Raw genomic sequence first — 22,166 nt, forward strand, 5'->3', positions numbered from 1 at the left:
TACAGATGGATCCTGTCGTCTTGTGGGAAAGCATCGGAGGTGGAAAGCTGCTGTGTGGAATCCTATATGACAAGTCACAGAAACTGCTGAAGGAGAAGGTGAATCGAGTCAATTTGCAGAGGTGAAAACCATCCAGCTGGCTTTAGATATTGCTGAATGAGAAAAGTGGCCAATCTCTGTACTGACTCATGGATGGTGGCAAATGCCCTGTGGGGGTGGTTGCAGTAAAGGAAGCGGAGCAACTGGCAGCGCAGAGGCAAACCCATCTGGGCTGCCGCATTGTGGCAAGATATTGCTGCCCGGATAGAGAACCTGGACGTAGAAGTATGTCACGTAGATGCTCAGGTACCCAAGAGTCGGGCCACTGAAGAACATCAAAACAACCAGCAGGTGGATCAGGCTGCTAAGATTGAAGTGGCTCTGGTGGACCTGGACTGGCAACATAAGGGTGAATTATTTCTAGCTCAGTAGGCCCATGACACCTCAGGCCATCAAGGAAGAGATGCAGCATATAGATGGGCTCGTGATTGAGGGGTGGACTTGACCATGGACACTATTGCACAGGTTATCCATGAATGCGAAACATGCGCTGCAATCAAGTGAGCCAAGCAGTTCAAGCCTCTCTGGTATGGAGGACGATGGCTGAAATATCAATATGGGGAAGCCTGGCAGATGGATTATATCACACTCCCACAAACCCGCCAAGGCAAGCGCCATGTGCTTACAATGGTGGAAGCAACCACCGGATGGCTGGAAACATATCCTGTGCCCCATGCTGCCGCCCGGAACACTATCCTGGGTCTTGAAAAGCAAGTCCTGTGGTGACATGGCACCCCAGAAAGAATTGAGTCAGACAATGGGACTCATTTCCAAAACAGCCTCATAGACACCTGGGCCAAAGAGCATGGCATTGAGTGGGTATATCACATCCCCTATCATGCACCAGCCTCCGGGAAAATCGAACGATACAATGGACCGTTAAAAAACTACACAGAGAGCCATGGGTGGTGGGACATTCAAACATTGGGATACACATTTAGGAAAAGCCACCTGGTTTCTGTCAGCACTAGGGGATCTGCCAATCGAGCTGGCCCTGCCCAATCAAAACTTTTACGTACTGTAGAAGGGGATAAAGTCCCTGTAGTGCACATAAAAAATATGCTGGGGAAGACAGTCTGGGTTACTCCTGCCTTGGGCAAAGGTAAATGCATTCGTGGGATTGCTTTTGCTCCAGGACCTGGATGCACTTGGTGGGTGATGCGGGAGGATGGGGAAGTCCGATGTGTACCTCAAGGGGATTTCATTTTGTGTGAGAATAGCCAATGAACTGAATTGTATAATGTTAGTTGCTATATAATACTGGATGTCATCACTTCAATGATTACTATGTGCCCTATCAACAGTATACAGTAAGAATCACCTGAAGTAATGAAGAATGAACTCTGAGGAAACCGAGCAAAGTGCAGAGGTGATGGAACCAGAACTGGCTTCAGCATGCAACAATCCAACACCACACACCATCTCTCCTGCCCTGAAGGACTGTTATGACAGATGGAGCCCAAAGTCATGGACTAAATGAACTGAATGGACATTTTAGAGGGATGGCCAATAGACTAAGTTAATGTTATCTCTGTATGTGTATATCTCAAAAGACTGGAAAAATGGTGGTGATTAATTGGGATGTTCTGGAAAGTGTGGGACCTGGGCATGATGGAATAAGGGGTGGATACTGTCCTGGTTTCAGCTGGGATAGAGTTAATTTTCTTCCTAGTAGCTGGTATAGTGCTGTGTTTTGGATTTAGGATGAGAATAATGTTGATAACACGCTGATGTTTTAGTTGTTGCTAAGTAGTGCTTACACTAGTCAAGGACTTTTCAGCTTCCCATGCTCTGTCAGGTGCGCAAGAAGCTGGGAGAGGGCACAGCCAGGACAGCTGACCCAGACTGGCCAAAGGGCTATTCCATGCCATATGAGGTCATGCTCAGTATATAAACTGTGGGAGGTGGTGGTGGGGGGGGCAGCGATTGCTGCTCGGGGACAAGCTGGGCATTGGTCAGTGGGTGGTGAGGAATTGTACAGTGTATCACTTGCTTTATATATTATTATTGTAATATTTTATTATTATTACCCTTCCTCCTCTATTTTATTTTACTTCAATTATTAAACTGTTCTTATTTCAACCCACAAGTTTTCTCACTTTTACCCTTCTAAGTCTCTCCCCCATCCCACTGGGGAGGGGCGAGTGAGTGAGCAGCTGTGTAGTGCTTAGTTGCTGGCTGGGGTTAAATCATGACAGACAAGTTCCATGCATGTTTTCTGGATGATGCTTTCAAAACAGTAGCAGTGTTCCCTTTTTCTGTTCTTTCTCCATCTGCATAAGAAAGGTGGTGCTTTAGTTTCTTGATCATCAGGAAACATCTTTTTCTGATAGCCTTTTTAATGCTGGTAGTTAGATATCACCTGTATGGAGAAATAATATGCAGTGTTTCTCAGATAATCCTGACCTACAAAGTAGGAATACAGCAGTACATAGTCAAAACACTGACATGAATGCTGATGATAGGTTATGAGTATGACTGTGTGTATATGATCCTAGTCACAAGCATAAGGCTCAGAGGGAACAACAAGCAGTTTGTGTGTGGTAGTGAGAGATGAAAGAAACTTTATTTCACAGCTTCCAAGGAAATGAGAAGCAAGTGAACATGTTTAACAACTTATTTTTAAAATAAACTTGAAGAAAGGAGGTGATGTTTCAGTTGTAGCAAGAGGTAAAATACGTTATCAAGTTCTGTATGGAGATGAAACTTGCATCTAGGTAAAACAAATATGAAATGTCTTTGTGTTTTCTGTTAATAAAATTTGTTAATGCAGTTTTCTTCCAAGATGTAGCTTGATGTAAATAAATGTGTAGAACTTGCATTTTGTATTAGTAAATAAGATATTTGTCTTCAGAACTTTGTTGCCAACGCTATACTTCACATTTGCGAGTAATACCAAGCATAGTGCCTGGCAACAGAGAGAGACTTCAGGACATTATCCAACCCACTCACTTTGCCTAGAGTCTGAGGTAGTTAGTACTGTGCATATGCGATGACTAGTTATTAAATATCAATTTCTTTAAGTATATAAAGTGGTGAAAGGCTTCTGGGGAGAAGGGTACTGCTGCAGAAGGCACATTAAACTGTCCCATTTATGATCAAGCTATCAAAAAACACAACCTCTTGCATTTTCTGTTGTAGTACTTCTGATTTTTATGAAGTAAATTTTTGTGGTATGTCCTTTTTTTTTTTTTTTAAAAAACATGCGGACAATCTGCTGAGAGCTTCTGTTTTACACTATTTTGTAGATAAGGGAGACAAGTATGGGAGTAAAAAAACCCAACAACAAACAGGGTTATGCCTTAATTTTGTTTGATTTCAAACTGGATTTTTATGAATACAGTGAGAGGTTGGGAAATATTTAGTGTCTGAATTACACAAAGTATTCTATGAAAAGGCTGTAAATTCCTCTTCTGGAGCAGAATTCCCATTTAGCTGTTTGAGAACGCTGCTGGGTAGACTTACAGGGATCTGGTCCAAAATAATACAAGTAATTGTATTGTGCATACTCAACCTGAGCTGATGATTTTTTGGATAATGAAATTGTGTCTCAGGGAATTGATAGCTTACATGCAAAGATTTAGTTATTTTAATAGACTTCAAAGCTTTTACGTAATACACAGTAGGTATTCCTAGATCTGTCTTGGGTTTTGGTAATGGTATCTTTCAAAGAATGAAAATCTTGCTCATTTTTTCTGCCACGTGGTTTTATTTTCAGTTAGTTATTTTCTAAGTCTTAAACAAGACTTTCTTCTCTAAAATTACTTTCTGTGCTTCCCCGCCCCCCCCCCCCAAGTCTGACCTTTTTAAATCAAATGCTCTTTCATTGATATCAGTAGCATTAGCAGATACCAATACTATGAATAGAAAAGTTTTGAAAGAAGCAAATAGAGTATATATCACAATACCATTCACCTGTTTGGCTATATGTCAGTGTGTTAACACCTCTGGAATATACAGTATGGGAAAGGTAATCTTATTACTCTTAACATGCTGTATGTTAAACTGAATTGCAATTAAAATTGGGTTTTGCTTGAGAGGCAAGTGCATGTGACAGACAAAACATAAGGTACTATGTTTTATAGGCATAACAGAATGGGCATTACTATGAGCAAGGAAGAGAAACCTTTCTGCTTCCCACTCAGCTGTCATATTGTCAGAATATATGAGAAAATCTGTGTTGCTGCTTATGCTCTGCTTGTTCTGTGAATAAATGCTGAACTTAAGGCTATAGAGCTGTGAATCTAACATTTTCCATCAGCACTGAATTTGCTTAAATCTATGCTAGCTTGTGAGTACCAGGTTCATAAAGCTATAGGTCAGGACTAACGGGAATCTTTTCACAGACTGAGAACTATAGTTTATAGCTCTTCAGAGTTTCAGGAAATGCAGTATAATGTGTGTAAAATAAATGGAATGTATTATGAAACCTTTGATCTTTGATATTCCCATTTTGGGTTCTAAAAGGTATATGAAAACCAAGTTAAAAACTAAGCTTGAGAAATACTTAAATGTGCACTTTAGCTTTAAAGGGTATCAATTTCTCTGGCATTTAGTATGTCTTTGCACACTTAAAATAGTTATTCTAGACTCTATTGCACTTTCAAGTTATGAACATGATTTAAAACCATAACTTGACTGACCTCATTGGAGTATAAGCCACAGTTCATATTATAGCAACTTGCCAACTAGATAATGAGTGATTTGAGGTATGCCAACTTAAATAGTTTTAAGATAGAGCTGTGCAGTAACAACTGGGAGTACTTTGTTTCTCTTCTTTGAGGGCAGGAATGGTGGCATATATCAAAGTGAGATGGCTTTAGGTCTAATGCAAAATTAGCTTCTAAACTATAACTGTTAGAAGTAATGTGATAGTTCATTACAGCTGAAGGTTTATTAACTTACTAGTACAGTCTATGTAGTATATTCGAGTCTAAAATGAAACGGGATCAAAAATCAGGAGGCTGTCAAATATTGCTGTAATTAATGGAAACTTTGTAACAAAAAAAAAAAGTGGCATGAGACACTTTTTCTTCATCCTAGAGAGCCGCTCCTTGAATATTGGCCCAGATAAGCTGTTATGGTAAACCATAAACAAAGTTATGTGACAGGAGTTCTGTAGTTAGCTATACTGATGAAGTCAAAGAGAACTTAGTGTAATACCCTGTTGAAGGTAGCAGACAACATAGTCTAACATTATCTCCTCATTCTTGAAGACCTTTGAAAGTTTAACTGGCAAAGAGCATCTTTCCTGAGAGTGGACTACTGTGTTCTATGACTCTGGAAAAATGAGCCATGAAAACACAGCTGAAATGCAAGTAGTAATATTTAAATATCTGGTGCAATTGCTTACATTTCCTATACAAGCCTGTAGTGTCTTTCATTTCACTTGGTCCCAACCATGAGGTATTATGAACCTACTTGTTTCATATGAATCAAATTATTATAGGAAGAATGAAATTTCCTCTGGCATGTTAAGAATGTATTTTTTTAATGAGCTATCTACCCTTATGTCTGCTTGCATAAGCAAATATCTCCATAGTTTGTAATGTACCACAAGGGAAGGGCATTCACTTGCTTTGCTCAAACCATTGCATTTTTAAATGCATTCTATCAGTCACTCTTTTGCTGAGATGCTGGACTGCACTGCTCAGTGATTTATTCTAGAATACTTCTTCCAGAGGATAAAAAAACCCCACCGCCTTAATATTGTGCTGCTTTTACAAAGCTGCCTTTTATATCAGAACTGGATTGCTTAAACAATATCCCACTTATTACCTGGTGTGGTGGGTTAGCCTTGGCTAAAAGACAAACTCCCACCCAGCTGCTCACTGTCCCCCCTCCCCCAATGGGATGAGAGGAAATAGGATGAACAGGAGTGAAAAAGCTTGTGGGTCAAAATAAAGACAGGGAGATTGCCTACCAATTACTGCCAAAGCAGACTCAACTTGAAGAAAATTAATTTATTACTAATTAAAATAAATATCAATTTCAGTAGTGAGAAACAAGATGACAAACATTAAAATGAGACCTTTCCTCTCCCAACTTCCCTCCACTCCAGACTTCTCTAATCCCCCCCAGTGGTGCAGGGGAGTGGGGAATAGGTATGGGGGTGTGTGTGTGTTTACATTCAGTACATAACAATTTCTCTCTGCTGCTCCTTCATTCTCTCTTTTCCCCTGCTCTAGTATGGGTTCTCCATGGGCAGCAGTTCCTTCAGGAATATCAATCTGCTTCAGCATAGGTTCTCCTCGGGCTGCAGGGAATATCTGCTCTGCCATGGAGCTCTTCCTCCTCCTTTCTCTGGCCTTGGTGTTCCCTGTTTCTCAGTCTTTGTTCCCTTTCTCCGCTCTGTCTGGTGTTTTCTACCCTTTTTAAAATATGTTTTCACAGAGATGCTACCAGCTTTGCTGATTGGCTCAGCTTTGGCTGTTCTAGTACATGTAGAACCTTTTTCTTTTTATATATCCAAATATTATCAATGCTGTGTCCTTTTGTTGAAAGGAGAAATAGAATTATAATCTTTACAACCTGAGTGATGCAGATACTTGTGAGATTTTCTACAGGGAGAATTTAAATGTCTTATCCATGAATATTGAGTAAGTATTAATGCTGAAATACAGAATTGGAGATGCTTTTGCATTTATGATAATATCTTGCCTGCCCTTTCAGTGGTTCAAAACCTACCCAAAAGTTGGAATATGAGCATATGTTGTCACTTAATGCTACAGGGACAGGCAGGTTCTTCTAGGGGTTATTAGTTTATTGTTACACAGAATTTCTAGCAATTACAATAGCTTTCAATTAAACAGAATTTCTTGTAATCAGTGTAGCTTTCTTACTATCTAGAGTTTTTAGTTACCTAGACTTTTAAGTCACCAGATTGGGTCAAATTCTTAATAATCAGTGTGTGATAAAGTAATCATAATCTAGATTCAGACTTTACCTAAAAGAACACGAGTCACTCAATCCTTGGAGGAAGAAGACAATGGTGGAGGCGTCCCTGACCACCGGGGGATCATGGGTTTTGCCATCCAGCAGCAGTTCTGGTCTAAGTCCGACTTGCAGCTGCTTGATTTTATAGTCAATATCTCATGTGCTGTTACGCTTCCCTGTTCCATATCGGGTGGCACCACATCCTGGCAACAATGCTTGGTGGGCAAATAGTCTTGTCCTAATGCTGACAGGGGGTTTATCTGTTCTATAATGGGGGTCATTACATCCTGGTGACAACTACAGTGTTGAAAAGGAGAAGAGAGAAGGGGGTGATATGTGATCAGCACGCTTACATATTATGGCTATTTGTCTTAGAAAATGGCATTGGTTATGCTAACCATGCTACCAGGGGTCAGGAGCAAGGGGTACTGGTCACGTGCATTAACAGAAATCATATTCTGTAATGTGTGCATAGTAGGTGTATTCAGACTGGAAACAGATTTTAGATGGCTTAAGTACTTAGCGGTGTGTCCTTTCCATAGCATTGTAATATTGGTTGAGATTAACACAGCATTGTTATTCTGAAATGAAAGTGTCTTTGCACAGAGTGCAACTAGTGCTTTAACTTGTCTAGCTTCGTTTGCATTAACTTTCAGGCAGAGGTATACGCTTGGGTCCTGCTTTTCACTGTTGGCGGCCGAGTGGTGTGGGTTTACTTTTTTACTAGACAGTGCTGTCCAGTCCGCACGGCTGCTCGTTAGCCCCTCTGAAGCGTGCTGTGTTTGGCAGGGCTGCTCCCGGTGCCGAGAGCAGCAGCAGCAGCTCGCCGTCGTTTCAGCAAGTGCTAAATGCGGCGAAACCTACGTTTTCAGGAAGCGGCTCTCGCCAGAGCCCTCCCGCTTAGGGCGATGGCCCGGAGTACGCAACTGTTTGCCGTCCATCCCGTCCTTCCCCCTCTCCGGAAGTCTCCGGGGCGTGCCGCCCCATTGGCTGTGCGGCGGCTCCGGGCGGCACGTGACTGGGGGGGGCCGTATTGGTCGCGGCACTAGCGCAGCCTCTGGGTGCGGGTGGGGCTGCCGGTAGCGGGATTGAAGCACAAGCGGTTGCGGAGATGGGGTGAGTGCGTGAGGCAGTGCAGGGCCGCCGGATTCTGGTGGTCTTGCTGCGGGGGGGAACCGAGGATGGCTCCCTGGGTGCTCAGCCGCGCCTGTGACGGAGGCAGCGGCGCCGGAAAGGGAGAAAAAACGCTTTTGTGGTTAAAATAGCCGACAAAAAAAAAAAAAAAAAAAGCCTTGTTGATATAAAAAGGGGCGGGGAGGGGGGAAACCGTATCTAAGGAAAGGAGCATCAGATAACGAAGAATGGAAGGGATATATGGCGAGCAGGGCTGAGGTCGTCCTGCCCCCTCGCGCTGCCACAGCAGCAGCTGCCGGCGAGGGTCACAAAGCCTCTACCGCTGTGCCCTGGCGCGGCTGTGCCGCCCTGCAGCGATGGGGAGAAGGGGGAGGGGAGGCAGGTATTTCAGGATGCGCAGCCCTTGCCTGTGAGGTCGGAACATGAACGTGTTCCTCTGGGGATGATGCACGTCCCGTTGTGAAACGGTAAGGGGCTCCCTTGTGTGTGGCACCAGCCTGGCGTTGTTAGTTACAGGACGCGGCGGTGCCGCCTCTGCGCTTCACTGCAGCAGCTTTTTCTCTTCACTGGAAAATGAGAGCTGTAAGGGGACGGGAAGCTGGGCTGTACTGCTGCACTCAGAAATGCACTGATAGGTGGCCAACTGCGAGCTATGTAGCAGCAGAAATACTGAGCATTCTTATAAGAGGAATGTTGTACGTTTAACAAACTCTAAAATTCTCTGACTTCTAAAAAATTTATTTAACGTTGCAAAGATATGCTTAGATCTGTGATTTAACCTGAATGCTCTGGGAAATGTTAATGGGTGGGTCCTTTCTCTTTGTCAGATATGCAGCTTTTATTCTAGTAGTTAGGTCATTGCCATCAAAATACACCTTGGTTTTGCAAAACCAAGATTTTTGGAAGACACATGTTGCCGAATTATTTGATTGTATTTACTATTTGAGTCAAAACTTAAAATAGCTTCTGTTGACTTAGGGGTAGGACTTTGACTGAACTGTAGGGAGCGTTTTTCATTTGATAGTTTTCTTCAATGGATCAGCAAAACTCAGTTTAGACTGGTTTGGATAGTCATATGTTGAAAGATGCCTTTTAAAGGTGTAGCAGGAAATGTACAACTTTTTAGTTTGTATAGAAGTTTTTTTTATTAAATTGCTGTGCATATATGAATAATACAATATAGATTAATTCCAACTTAAATCTTTTTCCTTCCTCTGTCGTTTGTTCTGTTGAAAGTGCACCTTAATATTTTTATACTTTATTTTTACTATTTAGTTCACTTTTTTATTGCTAATGCACTTCTGAATATTTTATCAAAATTACAGTTCTCTGAAAATACACAAATATATGTACTGAAAGTAATTTCCTGGAACCAGACTTCTGTATTTTTAAGGAGGCTTAAAGAAACTGATAAAACATTTTTTTTCCTTCTGTTTAGTTCTGTTAAATGCAACGATGCACAAAAAAGGTTTGACAAAGACAACTCACTAAGTTTGCAATGAAGCCCTTGTTACTAAAACAACAAGCTCGTGAACAACCAAAGAACAGTTTTCAGTGATGGCTGTTTTCTACTCCTTCCCACATCTCTCTGACTGATGACCTGGGCAAGGTTAATGCAAAACGAATGAGAATAGGAACTGAAGGTATGAGATTTGTAACACTGCTGGTCCATTCATGGACACTTTATTCCATACTGTTTTCTTAATTCTGTTCAACTATACCCAAAGCCTTAGAGCCCTTTTATTGTCCTCATTATGTCTGTGTGCCCACATAGCACAGATAAGTGAAAAAACCTAAACAAAACCTCCCTTCTACCCAGTAGACATCTTTGGGTTTGTTCTTCAATGCATATAGGGATAGAAAGATTAAATAGGCTCACAACAAAAGCCATTTTAGTAAGGCTTAGGCATGCCACCAGGTGGAAATATTGTGATTTTTTTTTTTCAGTGTGATACTGGAAAAGGCACAAATATTTTTGTGCTCTATCTAGAAAGAATCGGGATAATGGGCTTTTATGTCCTGAGGAGGATGGAGTATTTTTCAGTGAGTATACAAGGAAAGTATTAAAACCTGTGAAGGATAAGTATTTTTAAATTAGCAGGCCTGGAAAACTCACCCCAAACTGAACTGGATAAGACGTGTAGATGTGGTGCTTTGGGACATGGTTTAGTGGTGGACTTGGCAGTGCTAGGTTAACGGTTGGACATGATCTTAAAGGTCTTTTCCATCCTAAATGATTTTATGATTCTATTCTAAGACAGTCTCTGTCTCACTGATACTTTGATAAATTCTTAAATGCCAAAAAAGACTTGGAAGACTGCTGATATTTTGCAAGATTTGAAAAAGGACAAGCAGAGGATATCTATATATAAACCATTTAACCTGAAGTCAAGCTTCAGACAGAAGAGTAGAGAACCTGATAAAAGATTCGGGCAACAGAGCAATTGAATTAATGCAAATCAGCATGGCTTGATATATTAAAAAAATTATGGTGAAATAAACCTTACTTGATTTTTCTTGATGTTTTAAGTGTATTGATAAAAGTAACTATATAAAAAAATTGTACATTTATGGCTGAAATTAATGGGTGGAACTGGCTTACCTTAGAACAGCTGTGCAGGGTTTTTGCCCCTGTCTGTCAGCCCTGCTTGTCTTTTGGAAATACTTGTATAATAGCTGTTGAACCATTGCGGTTAACAGCCCAGCATATTAAGTTAAACACATGCTTATTTCAGATTACATTAGTAGTCAGGCAGTAATCTGCAGTGGTTCAGTAGCTGCTATGTGAGCAGCTGAGCCCTCCTCTCTTCCCTAGGTGGGAACCTTGCAGAGATGGGTAGGGCAGGCACTGTTCCAGCCATCCCAGCATTAGCAGTAATCTCTTGCAAGTCAGAACCCTTAGACTTAGTACTTCAAAAAATGTTTTGAAATGTGTTAAAAGGATTAATAAGAAACTAATTTGAAAATCTCAAAAATATGCTTTAATGACAGTATGATCTATCACTGAATAAGTTTGTTTTTTTCCTGAATTCATTGTGATATGCTCTTGAAGAAACAATTCCCCATTAGTCACTTGGGAGTGAATTACAAAAACTAACAGAATAGTAAAGAGTAATAAGGATGAGATATTTGGCTTAGCACAGGACAGTTGGGTAAAACTTGTGGCTGTAGAAAAAAAGTCAGAGTTGATAGTCCTTTGTAATAGTACTAAGTTATAATCTAGATACTAATGAACTGTAGGCACAATGGTCATAATTTGTTATCTTAAGAATAGTAACTACACTGTGAAAAAATCTTTGGTCATTAGCATATCTGCTTACCAGTAGTGGTGGTAGTAGAATGCTAAATTCTGTTTCCTTATTAGTGAGTCAGACATCTGATTTATTGCTCTTTCAATGAAGTTCATAATCCAAAATCAGTGTAATGAACTGGAGCCCCAGTTGGCTTCAGTATTGTTTGGATTGGGACTTACTGGAGAAAATAGTTTTGATTTTTTTCCACTGATTTTTGTTCTCTGAAGTAGCTATGCAACTTATTCACTAACAAAACAAAAAAAAATCAGCCTTAGTTACCATGTGTGACTGAATAATTGTTCAGTTGAAGATTTTTTTAAAGTTGAAACAAATAGGTTGTAGTGAAAAATATTGTCTATATGTATAGACAGTGCTAGTACTCTGTATTGCTGAGAAAAACACATGTTAGGGTTTTACATTTTAAATTATTCTTTAACCTCTGTTCTAAAAAGACTAATTTGTTCTACAGGAAGTTCTGGTAATAATAGCATTTTATGACTCAAAAATAAAACCTAGTAATGGAGGCTGAAATATTTCCATAAGAAGATTTAATTGCTATATCATAAATTGTTGAGCTTGGGGTTCTTAAGCAGAACCTCTACAGGGTATGTTCAGTATATTGTTTATTGATTTCAAATAAAAAAGAACACCGATCAATATAAAATTGTAAGTTTTCAGAGAATATTGGTGTTTTTCCCTATCTCTATGGGGATTTTGGACTAAAAAGAGCACATCTAAATTCCTGTTTCCTGTGCAGTTATAACTAATAACATTTTCTTAATGTAGAAAAATGCATGTCTAAATCTTAACAGTACATTTGCATAAATTTAGGCTGCTGATTAATTTTGGTTTTAATGTCTGAAAGAGTTATATCCAACTTGAAATTCTGCTTTGATGTTTGTGTATGTATGCAAACTGCTGATTCAGTACAGCATAGTGAAATTTCTTGTCATAATTTCATTTTACTTTGGTAAGAGATTTCTTTTCCTCTATCTCCTAAGAATGAGAAAATGGGTTAGGGAACTAGGAGACCTAGATTCTAGGTGTTTCTTTTATTGATGGAGTTAAACTTTGAAGTTTATATGTCCCCAGAGTTATTTCTTGGAGTAAATCTAGCAATAGGGGTATCTTCATTCTTCCATTTGAATCTGGACCACTCTGCAAAAAGAAACCCGGATTTAGAGTGCAAAAGGGAGCTTGACTCTCAGTGATAATAGTGCACTTAGTGAAGGTGGGTTGTGTTCTTTGTGTCATGTATTTTCCTTTGGGTTGGATAAAGTATGAAATTGGTATAAGAACAAACAATTCTTCTCTTTCCTTTCCCCTTGACTCCCTGATATAGTGACTTGAGGATCCGGGGAACTACAGGCCTGTCAGTCTGACCTCGGTGCCGGGGAAGGTTATAGAGCAGATCATCCTGGGTGCCATCACATGGCATGTACAGGACAGCCAGGGGATCGAGCCGAGTCAGTGTGGGTTTATGAAAGGCAGGTCCTGCTTGACTAACCTGATCTCCTTCTATGACAAGGTGACCCGCTTAGTGGATGAGGGGAAGGCTGTGGATGTTGTTTACCTGGACTTTAGTAAAGCCTTTGACACCATTTCCCACAGCATTCTCCTGGAGAAACTGGCTGCTCATGGCTTGGATGGACGTGCTCTTTGCTGGGTAAAAACCTGGCTGGATGGCCGGGCCCAAAGAGTTGTGGTGAATGGAGTTAAATCCAGTTGGCGGCCGGTCACGAGTGGTGTTCCCCAGGGCTCAGTATTGGGGCCAGTTCTGTTTAATATCTTTATCAATGACTGGGATGAGGGGATCGAGTGCACCCTCAGGAAGTTTGCAGATGACACCAAGTTGGGTGGGAGTGTTGATCTGCTGGAGGGTAGGAAGGCCCTACAGAGGGAACTGGGCAGGATGGATCGATGGGCTGAGGCCAATTGAGGTTCAACAAGGCTAATTGCCAGGTCCTGCACTTGGGTCACAACAACCCCATGCAACGCTACAGGCTTGGGGAGGAGTGGCTGGAGAGCTGCCTGGTGGAAAAGGACCTGGGGGTGTTGGTCGACAGCTGGCTGAACATGAGCCAGCAGTGTGCCCAGGTGGCCAAGAAGGCCAACAGCATCCTGGCTTGTATCAGGAATAGTGTGGCCAGCAGGACCAGGGAGGTGATAGTGCCCCTGTACTCGGCCCTGGTGAGGCCTCACCTCGAGTACTGTGTTCAGTTTTGGGCCCCTCATTACAAGAAGGACATAGAGGTGCTGGAGCGTGTCCTGAGAAGGGCAACGAAGCTGGTGAAGGGTCTAGAGAACAAGTCTTATGAGGAGTGGCTGAGGGAACTGGGGTTGTTGATAATAAGACATCACACTGTAGATTTGTTCCTGGATGGAGTTTATCAGGTCTTGCAGACTCTGAGACAATGAGAATATTTGCTGATAGATAAATTTGATATTCTGTAGGAAGCCATAATCAAACTGAAGATAATTATAACCTGAAAGGAGGTTGTAGTGAGGTGGGTGTCGGTCTCTTTTTCCCAAGTAACAATCATAGAATCGTTAAGGTTGGAAAAGACCCTTAAGATTGAGTCCAACTGTTAACCTAACACTGCCAAGTCCTCCACTAAACCATGTCCCTAAGCACCACATCTACCCGTCTTAAATATCTCCAGGGATGGGGACTCAACCACTTCCCTGGGCAGCCTGTTCCAATGCTTGACCACTCTTTCAGTAAAGAAGTTTTTCCTAATATCCAACCTAAACTTCCCCTGGCACAGCTTGAGGCCATTTCCTCTTGTCCTGACACTTGGGAGAAGAGACCGACCCCCACCTCACTACAACCTCCTTTCAGGTAGTTGTAGAGAGCAATAAGGTCTCCCCTCAGCCTCCTCTTCTCCAGACTAAACAACCCCAGCTCCCTCAGCCACTCCTCATAAGACTTGTGCTCTAGACCCTTCACCAACTTCGTTGCCCTTTGTACACGCTTCAGCACCTCGATGTCCTTCTTGTAGTGAGGGGCCCAGAACTGAACACAGTATTCGAGGTGTGGTCTCACCAGTGCCAAGTACAGGGGCACTATCACCTCCCTGATCCTGCTGGCCACACTATTCCTGATACAGGCCAGGATGCTGTTGGCCCTCTTGGCCACCTGGGCACACTGCTGGCTCATGTTCAGGCAGCTGTCAACCAACACCCCCAGGTCCTTTTCTGCCAGGCAGCTCTCCAGCCACTCCTCCCCAAAACAACAAGCGATAGGACGAGAGGAAATGGCCTCAAGCTGTGCCAGGGCAGGTTTAGATTGGATATTAGGGAAAACTTCTTCACGGAAAGGGTAGTCAGGCACTGGAACAGGCTGCCCATGGAAGTGGTTGAGTCTCCATCCCTGGAGGTATTTAAAAGACATGTAGATGTTGTGCTTAGGGACATGGTTTAGTGGTGGACTTGGTAGTGCTAGGTTAACGGTTCGACTTGATGATCTTAAGGGTCTCTTCCAACCTAAACAATTTTGTGATTCTGTGATTCATACAATTCATACCTGAAGTCATATTTATTTTTGATTAAACTGATTCTGGCCCCGTGGATCTTGAATATGTTTCTGTGTATGTGTGCAGTATTACAGCTTCAGACTAAAGAGCCGAGTGTAAACCATGCCTTGCTTTACTTTGGACTTGCTATATGGTCTCTGCTGCAAATGAGGAAATATGTGGCTGTGAACCTTGTCTGGCTGAAGAGGGCCTAGAGCAAAGTGTAGCTTATTGTCCATTTGGACATCTGTTATTTAATAAAATTTAAAGATGTTTTGGATTACCTAGCTTGTGGTAATCAACTAATTCAAATAGTTGTTTTTTTTTAATCTGAAAAACTGTGCGGTAGTACTTGACATCTGAATAAATCAATAAGTGACTCCTAGTCAAAGGTAAAATACTGTCTTTTAGCACTGATGTCCCACTTCCATGTTATTAAAGAAAACCCAAAACAAGAAACATCAGACAAAAGGATGAGGGTGCTTGGAAACCTATATCAGGAGGAGGAGAAGGTAAAAATACGTTTTTAAAAAAAATTGTTCTTTGGGTTTGCTTCCAATTTTCATATGTTAAGTGAGTTGTAGCAACAGATTGTCTAAAGACAGTCTTTAATTCTGCTGAGTCTTATCAAGTAAATTGAAATTAACAATTTGCTGAATAAGCCTCTTATTTTGGTTATTTGAAAGCATTTAATAGTGTTTCAGCTAAGAGAATTTTGGTGGATTTTATTTGGAGTTAATTTCTTTGAAGGAAAAATCATCTTTATTATTGGGTATGTAGTAAGGCTATATTTCACAAAGAAAGTTTTAAAGTTGGTTTTGTAGAGAGTTGACAGCCACTTCATTTAAGATGCATTACTTGCCCCTCCCCTTCAGTAACTGGATCCTTACTCATTTAATATCAGTACATTTAAGCTTATTTTTCAAATAAAACAACAGATCTATCCAATTGCTATTCTTGTACTGTAGCTTCTCCCCTCATTTTTCTACGTTTTCTTTTTTTGTGTTTATACATCTTGTTAACGTGGCTAATTATTTTAACTTTGAAATGGATGAGTGAGAATTTCTCAGTTGATAGAAGGATAAAAATATCAGGTTCTTCATTTTATCTGATGTTTCATACTGTTGTGGTTTAACTCTGGTAGGCAGCTAAGCCCCACAGAATGGGATGGGGGAGAGAATCGGAAGTTGCAACAGTGCAAAAACTTGTAGGTTGAGATAAAGACAGTTTAATAGGTAAAGCAAAAGCTGCACACGCAAGCAAAGCAAAATAAGGATTTCATTCACTACTTCCCATCGGCAGGCAGGTGTTTAGAGTTGTCTCCAGGAAAGCAGGGCTTCTTCATCCAAATGACCCCCCTTGCTCCTCCTTTCCCCCAGCTTTTATTGCTGAGCATGATGTCATATGGTCTGGAATATCTCTTTGGTCAGTTGAGGTCAGCTGTCCTGGCTGTGTCCCCTCCCAGCTTCTTGGGCACCCCCAGCCTACTCACTGGTGGGGCAACCTGAGAAACAGAAAAGGCCTTGACTCTGTGTAAGCATTGCTCAGCAATAACTAAAACACTGCTGTGTTATCAACACCGTTTTGGTTGCAAATCCAAAATGGCACCATACCAGCTACTATGAAGAAAATTAACTCTACCCTAGCCAAAACCAGTACACGTACTAACCATGGATTAACATAATGTAAGAAAAAGGTACTCTAGCTAGAATTGACATGCATGTAAAATATGGCACACAGTGGCTTCTGTCAATTAGATGTAAATGAATGTGTGATATACTTGAGTTAACTTCTAACATGTCAGGTGCAACAAATGAAAAATTAAGTTTACTATTTATGCAACATAGTCATAGAGCCTCATGTAAACCATCAGATTCTATCAGTATTACAATACAACATCATTTTATAGCACTTAGAAGTGAAAACATTTTAAAGTTATCCACCTTTGCTTGGGCAGGATTGGCCATGTAGTGTATGTTCTGAAAAGAAACGTGAACTATAGCTGTTGATTTTATTAATTAGAATGGCAAACTGGTACTTATCAAATGAATACATGCATGAAATGGACCACAAACAATTTATCTTTCTGGATTTTTTTTTTTGTTACAACTCTGACAGCTATCTGCCTTTTAGGTGGAACTGCCTGATTATAGAATCCATGGAATAGAATAAATATTTTGGATTGTCTTCATTTCTCTAAAAGTAAGGTCTCCTGTCTAGCATGAGCACATTAGGAAAAATAAATTTATTAAGGTGTGGTGTCATGTGTGCCCCCTCCCCCCCATTTGTACTGTCATTGGAGTCACAATTCCACAAATGGCAGATTTCTTTCTTGGCCCTTTTTTTAATGATGAGACATGTTTAAGACGTGAAGTTTTGTTTCTTGAAAACGAAATAAACTTGCCATATCAAATGCAGTGAAGCTTTTGTTAGTGTTCCTGTCTTTGATAATATATATTCTTGTTTGTATTTTCATTGAGTTTAAATTTTGAAAGATTAAACAATTTTCAAAATTTATATTGGAGAACTAAGTCCAACCTTTTTGGATAATTTTTACCTATTTTTTTTTTAATTAGCTTGGTAATTCAATTAAGAATTGTCTGGAGCTGCAAAGCTGATTAAACAAGCAGTTACTTGACCTTGTAATTACAAAAGTCAAAGGCTTAGTGAGGGGGTACACAAATTGCTCTTCTGTTAGCATGATTTTCAAGATAGCTTGCAAATTCTATTTGCGGTATGTTCCATAATAAAATTAAATATGAGCTTTTAGATGTCTGATATTTTCAAAGTACTATAGTAGCAATGAAAAAGGAATGTTGTCCGGTAAGCTTTTTATATTTTTCTCTTTTGAGTTACAGGTGCCATATTTGCTTAGGAAATTCTTGCTGTGAAATTGGCAGGGTAACTTGTACATGTAAGAAGTGCTGTGCTTCCTGTTACTCTGCTGAATGACTTATTTTTGAATAAGAAATTGATAGCCTCAAATGTAAAGAGCTTCAAACGTGGTTACCCAGGCTTTAATTATCTTATGTTGTTTATTTACGTGATTAACTTTGGGTTTTGGATTGAATTTTATCATTTAAGTTAGTGTGTGTGTTTCTTGTTTCTTTGTAATGGCTGAATAATTGTGGTAATGTTTTAGGACTGTGTGGCAATATTACCCAAAATAAAGATTGCTTAAAATGCACGTATGGCTTATTAACACAATCACTATAATATTTTATGATTTATATACTATATCTTTCCTACTCTTCCTCTTTGTATTTATAATATAGGGTATCTTGATATTAAGAATGGCCTTTCATCTGTTTCGTTAACTGTGCAGTATTTCCACTTGTGTTAGAAATATACAGATATTTATTTTAGTCTTCATGCCTTGGAGTTTTTTGCAAAAGACTTGATTACTATTACATTTGATGCTTCTGTTAAAATTCCTCAGTATTTACTGTTCTCCTCTTACATATTTTCATTCGTGTGTGTTATTCTAAGGAATGCTGAGCATCTCTGTGTATATTTTATGAAGTGAAATATACACAATGTGGTCAATCAGCATCTTCTAGATATAGTTGACAGTGCTTGTTGACTACTCAAAAATTATTAAATGTGATCTATTATCTCGTTAATTTCTTATTGTTATAATTGAAGTACTTAAAAGTAAGGATGCTTTTGTATAATGGTATGATTTTCTCTTGTGTATTCTGGCTTCCCCTAATACCTAAAGCAATTGTTATTATCTTCTTTCATTTGCTGAATCGTGGAAGTCTACTGAAAAAAAGCCATTGAATTGTTGTTAGTTCTAGGCATTAATAGTTTGGTTTAATGGATTTAAATGAAATGTTTATTAAGTTGAGTGGTAAATGGGAAAGATGGAGATGTAATTTTATGTTTAGATATGTGTTTTTTCTAAAATGTTTAAATCTAGTATCTTCTCTTATTTTTCAAGGGCTGAGGGTAGCCCAGGATGGCTGCCGCTTCATATGACCAGTTGTTAAAGCAAGTTGAGGCATTAAAGATGGAGAACTCCAATCTTCGACAAGAGCTAGAGGACAACTCAAATCACCTAACAAAGCTGGAAACTGAGGCATCTAATATGAAGGTATTGCAACCTGTATGTCTGTGTATATCACTGTTTCTGTTACTGCCTTTTGGTTTTGATTATGTATGAGTGTTTTAATGGACTGGTAGTTGCTCAAGAAATTTTATATGCTTTTAGATTCCTACAGAAATCTATGTATGTACAGAAATCTTCCTGTGTAGGGAAAGCTATTAATCAAATCTACTTGATTATGAAAACTGTTTTTTGAAATTTGAAAACTAAAACAACATTTCAAAACATTTTTTTAGACACACCTTTCCATTTTCATATCTTCTTTTCTGGTCTGTCATGATAAACCCTACCATCCTACCACTGCTTTACTTCCCAGCAGGGAGTCCCGTCTGTTGACATAGTTTATGACAAAGCAGGCATTGCTCAGCTTTTGAAAACAGTGGAAAGACTGGAGATTTTCAGTGTTTTAAGGTAAGTTTAAAAAATTTTAGTTTTATTACGAATTTACTTAACATCCCAAAAAGAAAAGCTCATTTTAAAATAATACCGCAAGTCTCCAGTCTCTCCCAAGGCCTAAATTTATACTTACTAATTTCACCCAAATGTGTCTGTCTAGTGTTTATTGGCTATGTGTAGGCCTTTGGAGCCACCTATCCAAGAGGAAACACTAAGCTCAGATGGAATTTATCTTCCTACTGATCAAAATCCATTTATAGGTACAGTTGTATTTGTGTGATATGTGGCACTGAACAAGGCAGAATTTCACAAGCAATATAGCTGCATTAATGTAGTACTTTTCCTGAGCTGATAAATCCTGTTTCATGGTGTAACAGCTGGGAAAACTGGGCTGCTTTTGGTACCTAAGCTAACATGGCTTAGAAATTTTTGGTATCTCTGCATGTACCACTGTATAGTGTAGGCATACTCTAAACATTAAACAACACTTGTATGCCCATCTCCTTGCTTTACCGTGTTCATGTGGTAGACTTATTGTTACTTTATATGAAATTGCTATACTCATCAAATCAGCGCATTTAAATATAATTTAAATTGAACTTTCTTTTCCACTAGCATCTAGATTGAGCTATATATTCATTATAAGAAGAAAATGTTTCTTGTGTTCTGAATTACTGTCATTAGTTATGACAACACTTGAAAGAACTACATATTTTTTTAGTTATATTTAATCTTTGCATTGCACTGCAAGATGAAAATGACTCTGCTTTCTGAGTCTGCTTTCCCCAGGGCTCAGTAATGGGGCCAGTTCTGTTTAATATCTTCATCAATGATCGGGATGAGGGGATCGAGTGCATCCTCAGGAAGTTTGCAGACGACACCAAGTTGGGTAGGAGTGTTGATCTGCTGGAGGGTAGGAACGCTCTACAGAGGGATCAGGGCAGGATGGATCGATGGGCTGAGGCCAACTGTATGAGATTCAACAAGGCTAAGTGCCGGGTCCTGCACTTGGGTCACAACAACCCCATGCAACGCTACAGGCTTGGGGAGGAGTGGCTGGAGAGCTGCCTGGTGGAAAAGGACCTGGGGGTGTTGGTCGACAGCTGGCTGAACATGAGCCAGCAGTGTGCTCAGGTGGCCAAGAAGGCCAACAGCATCCTGGCTTGTATCAGGAACAGTGTGGCCAGCAGGACCAGGGAGGTGATAGTGCCCCTGTATTTGGCCCTGGTGAGGCCGCACCTTGAATACTGTGTTCAGTTTTGGGCCCCTCACTACGAGAAGGACATCGAGGTGCTGGAGCGTGTCCAGAGAAGGGCAGTGAAGCTGGTGAGAAGGGTCTGGAGAAGAAATCTTATGAGGAGCGGCTGAGGGATCATAATTATCTTTGAGATGAAGTAGAGCCCTAGGAGCCTCTCCCACCCAATACAATTCCAAATATTAACAGGAGAAAGGGAGTTGTTAGTGGGGGAGATGAGCTGTGGTTCTCTGATGTATTTATAGCAACACTGTCATTCTTATACCATTTATTTTGTTCTGTGGGCTAGGGTAGAAACATCTTATAGTGATTCTTTGGACTGTTGATATGTTTACTTGTATCTCCTTTTCTGCATTATTTCCTTCTACAACTAATTAAATAATATACATGGGAAGGGCATTTTAAAGATGATATTGCATATTTTTAAAGAAAGGGATGTTGTAAGCAGTAGTGTTAAAAGTGTGCAAGTGTGCCTAATTTTAATAATTTTTCCATCTCAAATGTAAGAAAATCATCCTAGAATTAAAAGCTTAACATGAATTAATCTTGTAGATGTATTTATTATAAACTACTACTGACCTATATAAAAATGTCTGAATGCTTCATTTTTAAAGCTAAATTTCATATTTAAAAGTGAAAACTGTCCGTTTGCAGATGTCCTGGTTTCAGCTGGGATAGAGTTAATTTTCTTCCTAGTAGCTGGTATAGTGCTGTGTTTTGGATTTAGGATGAGAATAATGTTGATAACACACTGATGTTTTGGTTGTTGCTGAGTAGTGCTTATAACTAAGTCAAGGATTTTTCAGCTTCCCATGCTCTGCCAGGTGCACAAGAAGGGGACACGGTCAGGACAGCTGACCCAGACTGGCTAAAGGGCTGTTCCATACCATATGAGGTCATGCTCAGTATATAAACTGTGGGAGTTGCCTGGGAGGGCAGTGATTGCTGTTCGGGGATGGGCTGGGCATCGGTCGGCAGGCGGTGAGCAATTGTACAGGGTATCACTTGCTTTGTATATTATTATTACTACTACTACTACTATTCTGTTTTACTTCAGTTCTTAAACTTTTCTTATCTCAACCCCTGCGTTTTCTCCCTTTTACCCTTTTCCAGTTCTCTCCCCCTTCCCACTGGGGTGGGGGGGAGTGAGCGAGCGGCTGTGTGGTGCTTAGTTGCTGGCTGGGGTTAAACCATGACAGCAGACCAGAAAAAATGTTGGGGTAAATGAAGATGGATGCGATATCAGGGGTGCCAAAATGATTAATAAAACTATGTCCACTTTGTTTTTTAATTTGTGTTTTCTTAGGGATGTTCAAATGAAAGAAATCCCTCAGAATATTATGACAAACTTGAGAAATGCAGCTGTTACTATTAGCTTACTGTAAGATGAAATAGTATGGAAAAAATGTTCTCTTTAAATAAACAGATGT

At 40.1% G+C, this 22,166-nt stretch overlaps 1 protein-coding gene across 17 annotated transcripts in view; it reads left to right on the forward strand.

The window, feature by feature from the left end:
* LOC104015306 (adenomatous polyposis coli protein-like) overlaps window positions 1-22,166 on the forward strand; it is a 177,676-nt gene that overhangs the window by 61,691 nt on the left and 93,819 nt on the right. For 11 of the 17 annotated variants that reach the window (XM_087770708.1, XM_087770706.1, XM_087770722.1 and 8 more), the window contains one exon: window positions 18,921-19,073. In XM_087770708.1, the coding sequence (XP_087626834.1) occupies window positions 18,939-19,073 (135 nt within the window). In that variant the 5' untranslated portion in view covers window positions 18,921-18,938. Of the gene's footprint in view, window positions 1-8,065; window positions 8,152-8,595; window positions 8,637-15,388; window positions 15,490-17,147; window positions 17,180-18,920; window positions 19,074-19,401; window positions 19,497-22,166 lie in introns of those variants that run through there. The other 6 variants (XM_087770712.1, XM_087770710.1, XM_087770714.1 and 3 more) reach the window with 6 other exon arrangements.

Source organism: Nipponia nippon, unplaced genomic scaffold (assembly GCF_047370975.1).
Source record: "Nipponia nippon isolate SJK-2023a ecotype South Korea unplaced genomic scaffold, ASM4737097v1 scaffold_33, whole genome shotgun sequence".
NCBI lineage: Eukaryota > Metazoa > Chordata > Aves > Pelecaniformes > Threskiornithidae > Nipponia > Nipponia nippon.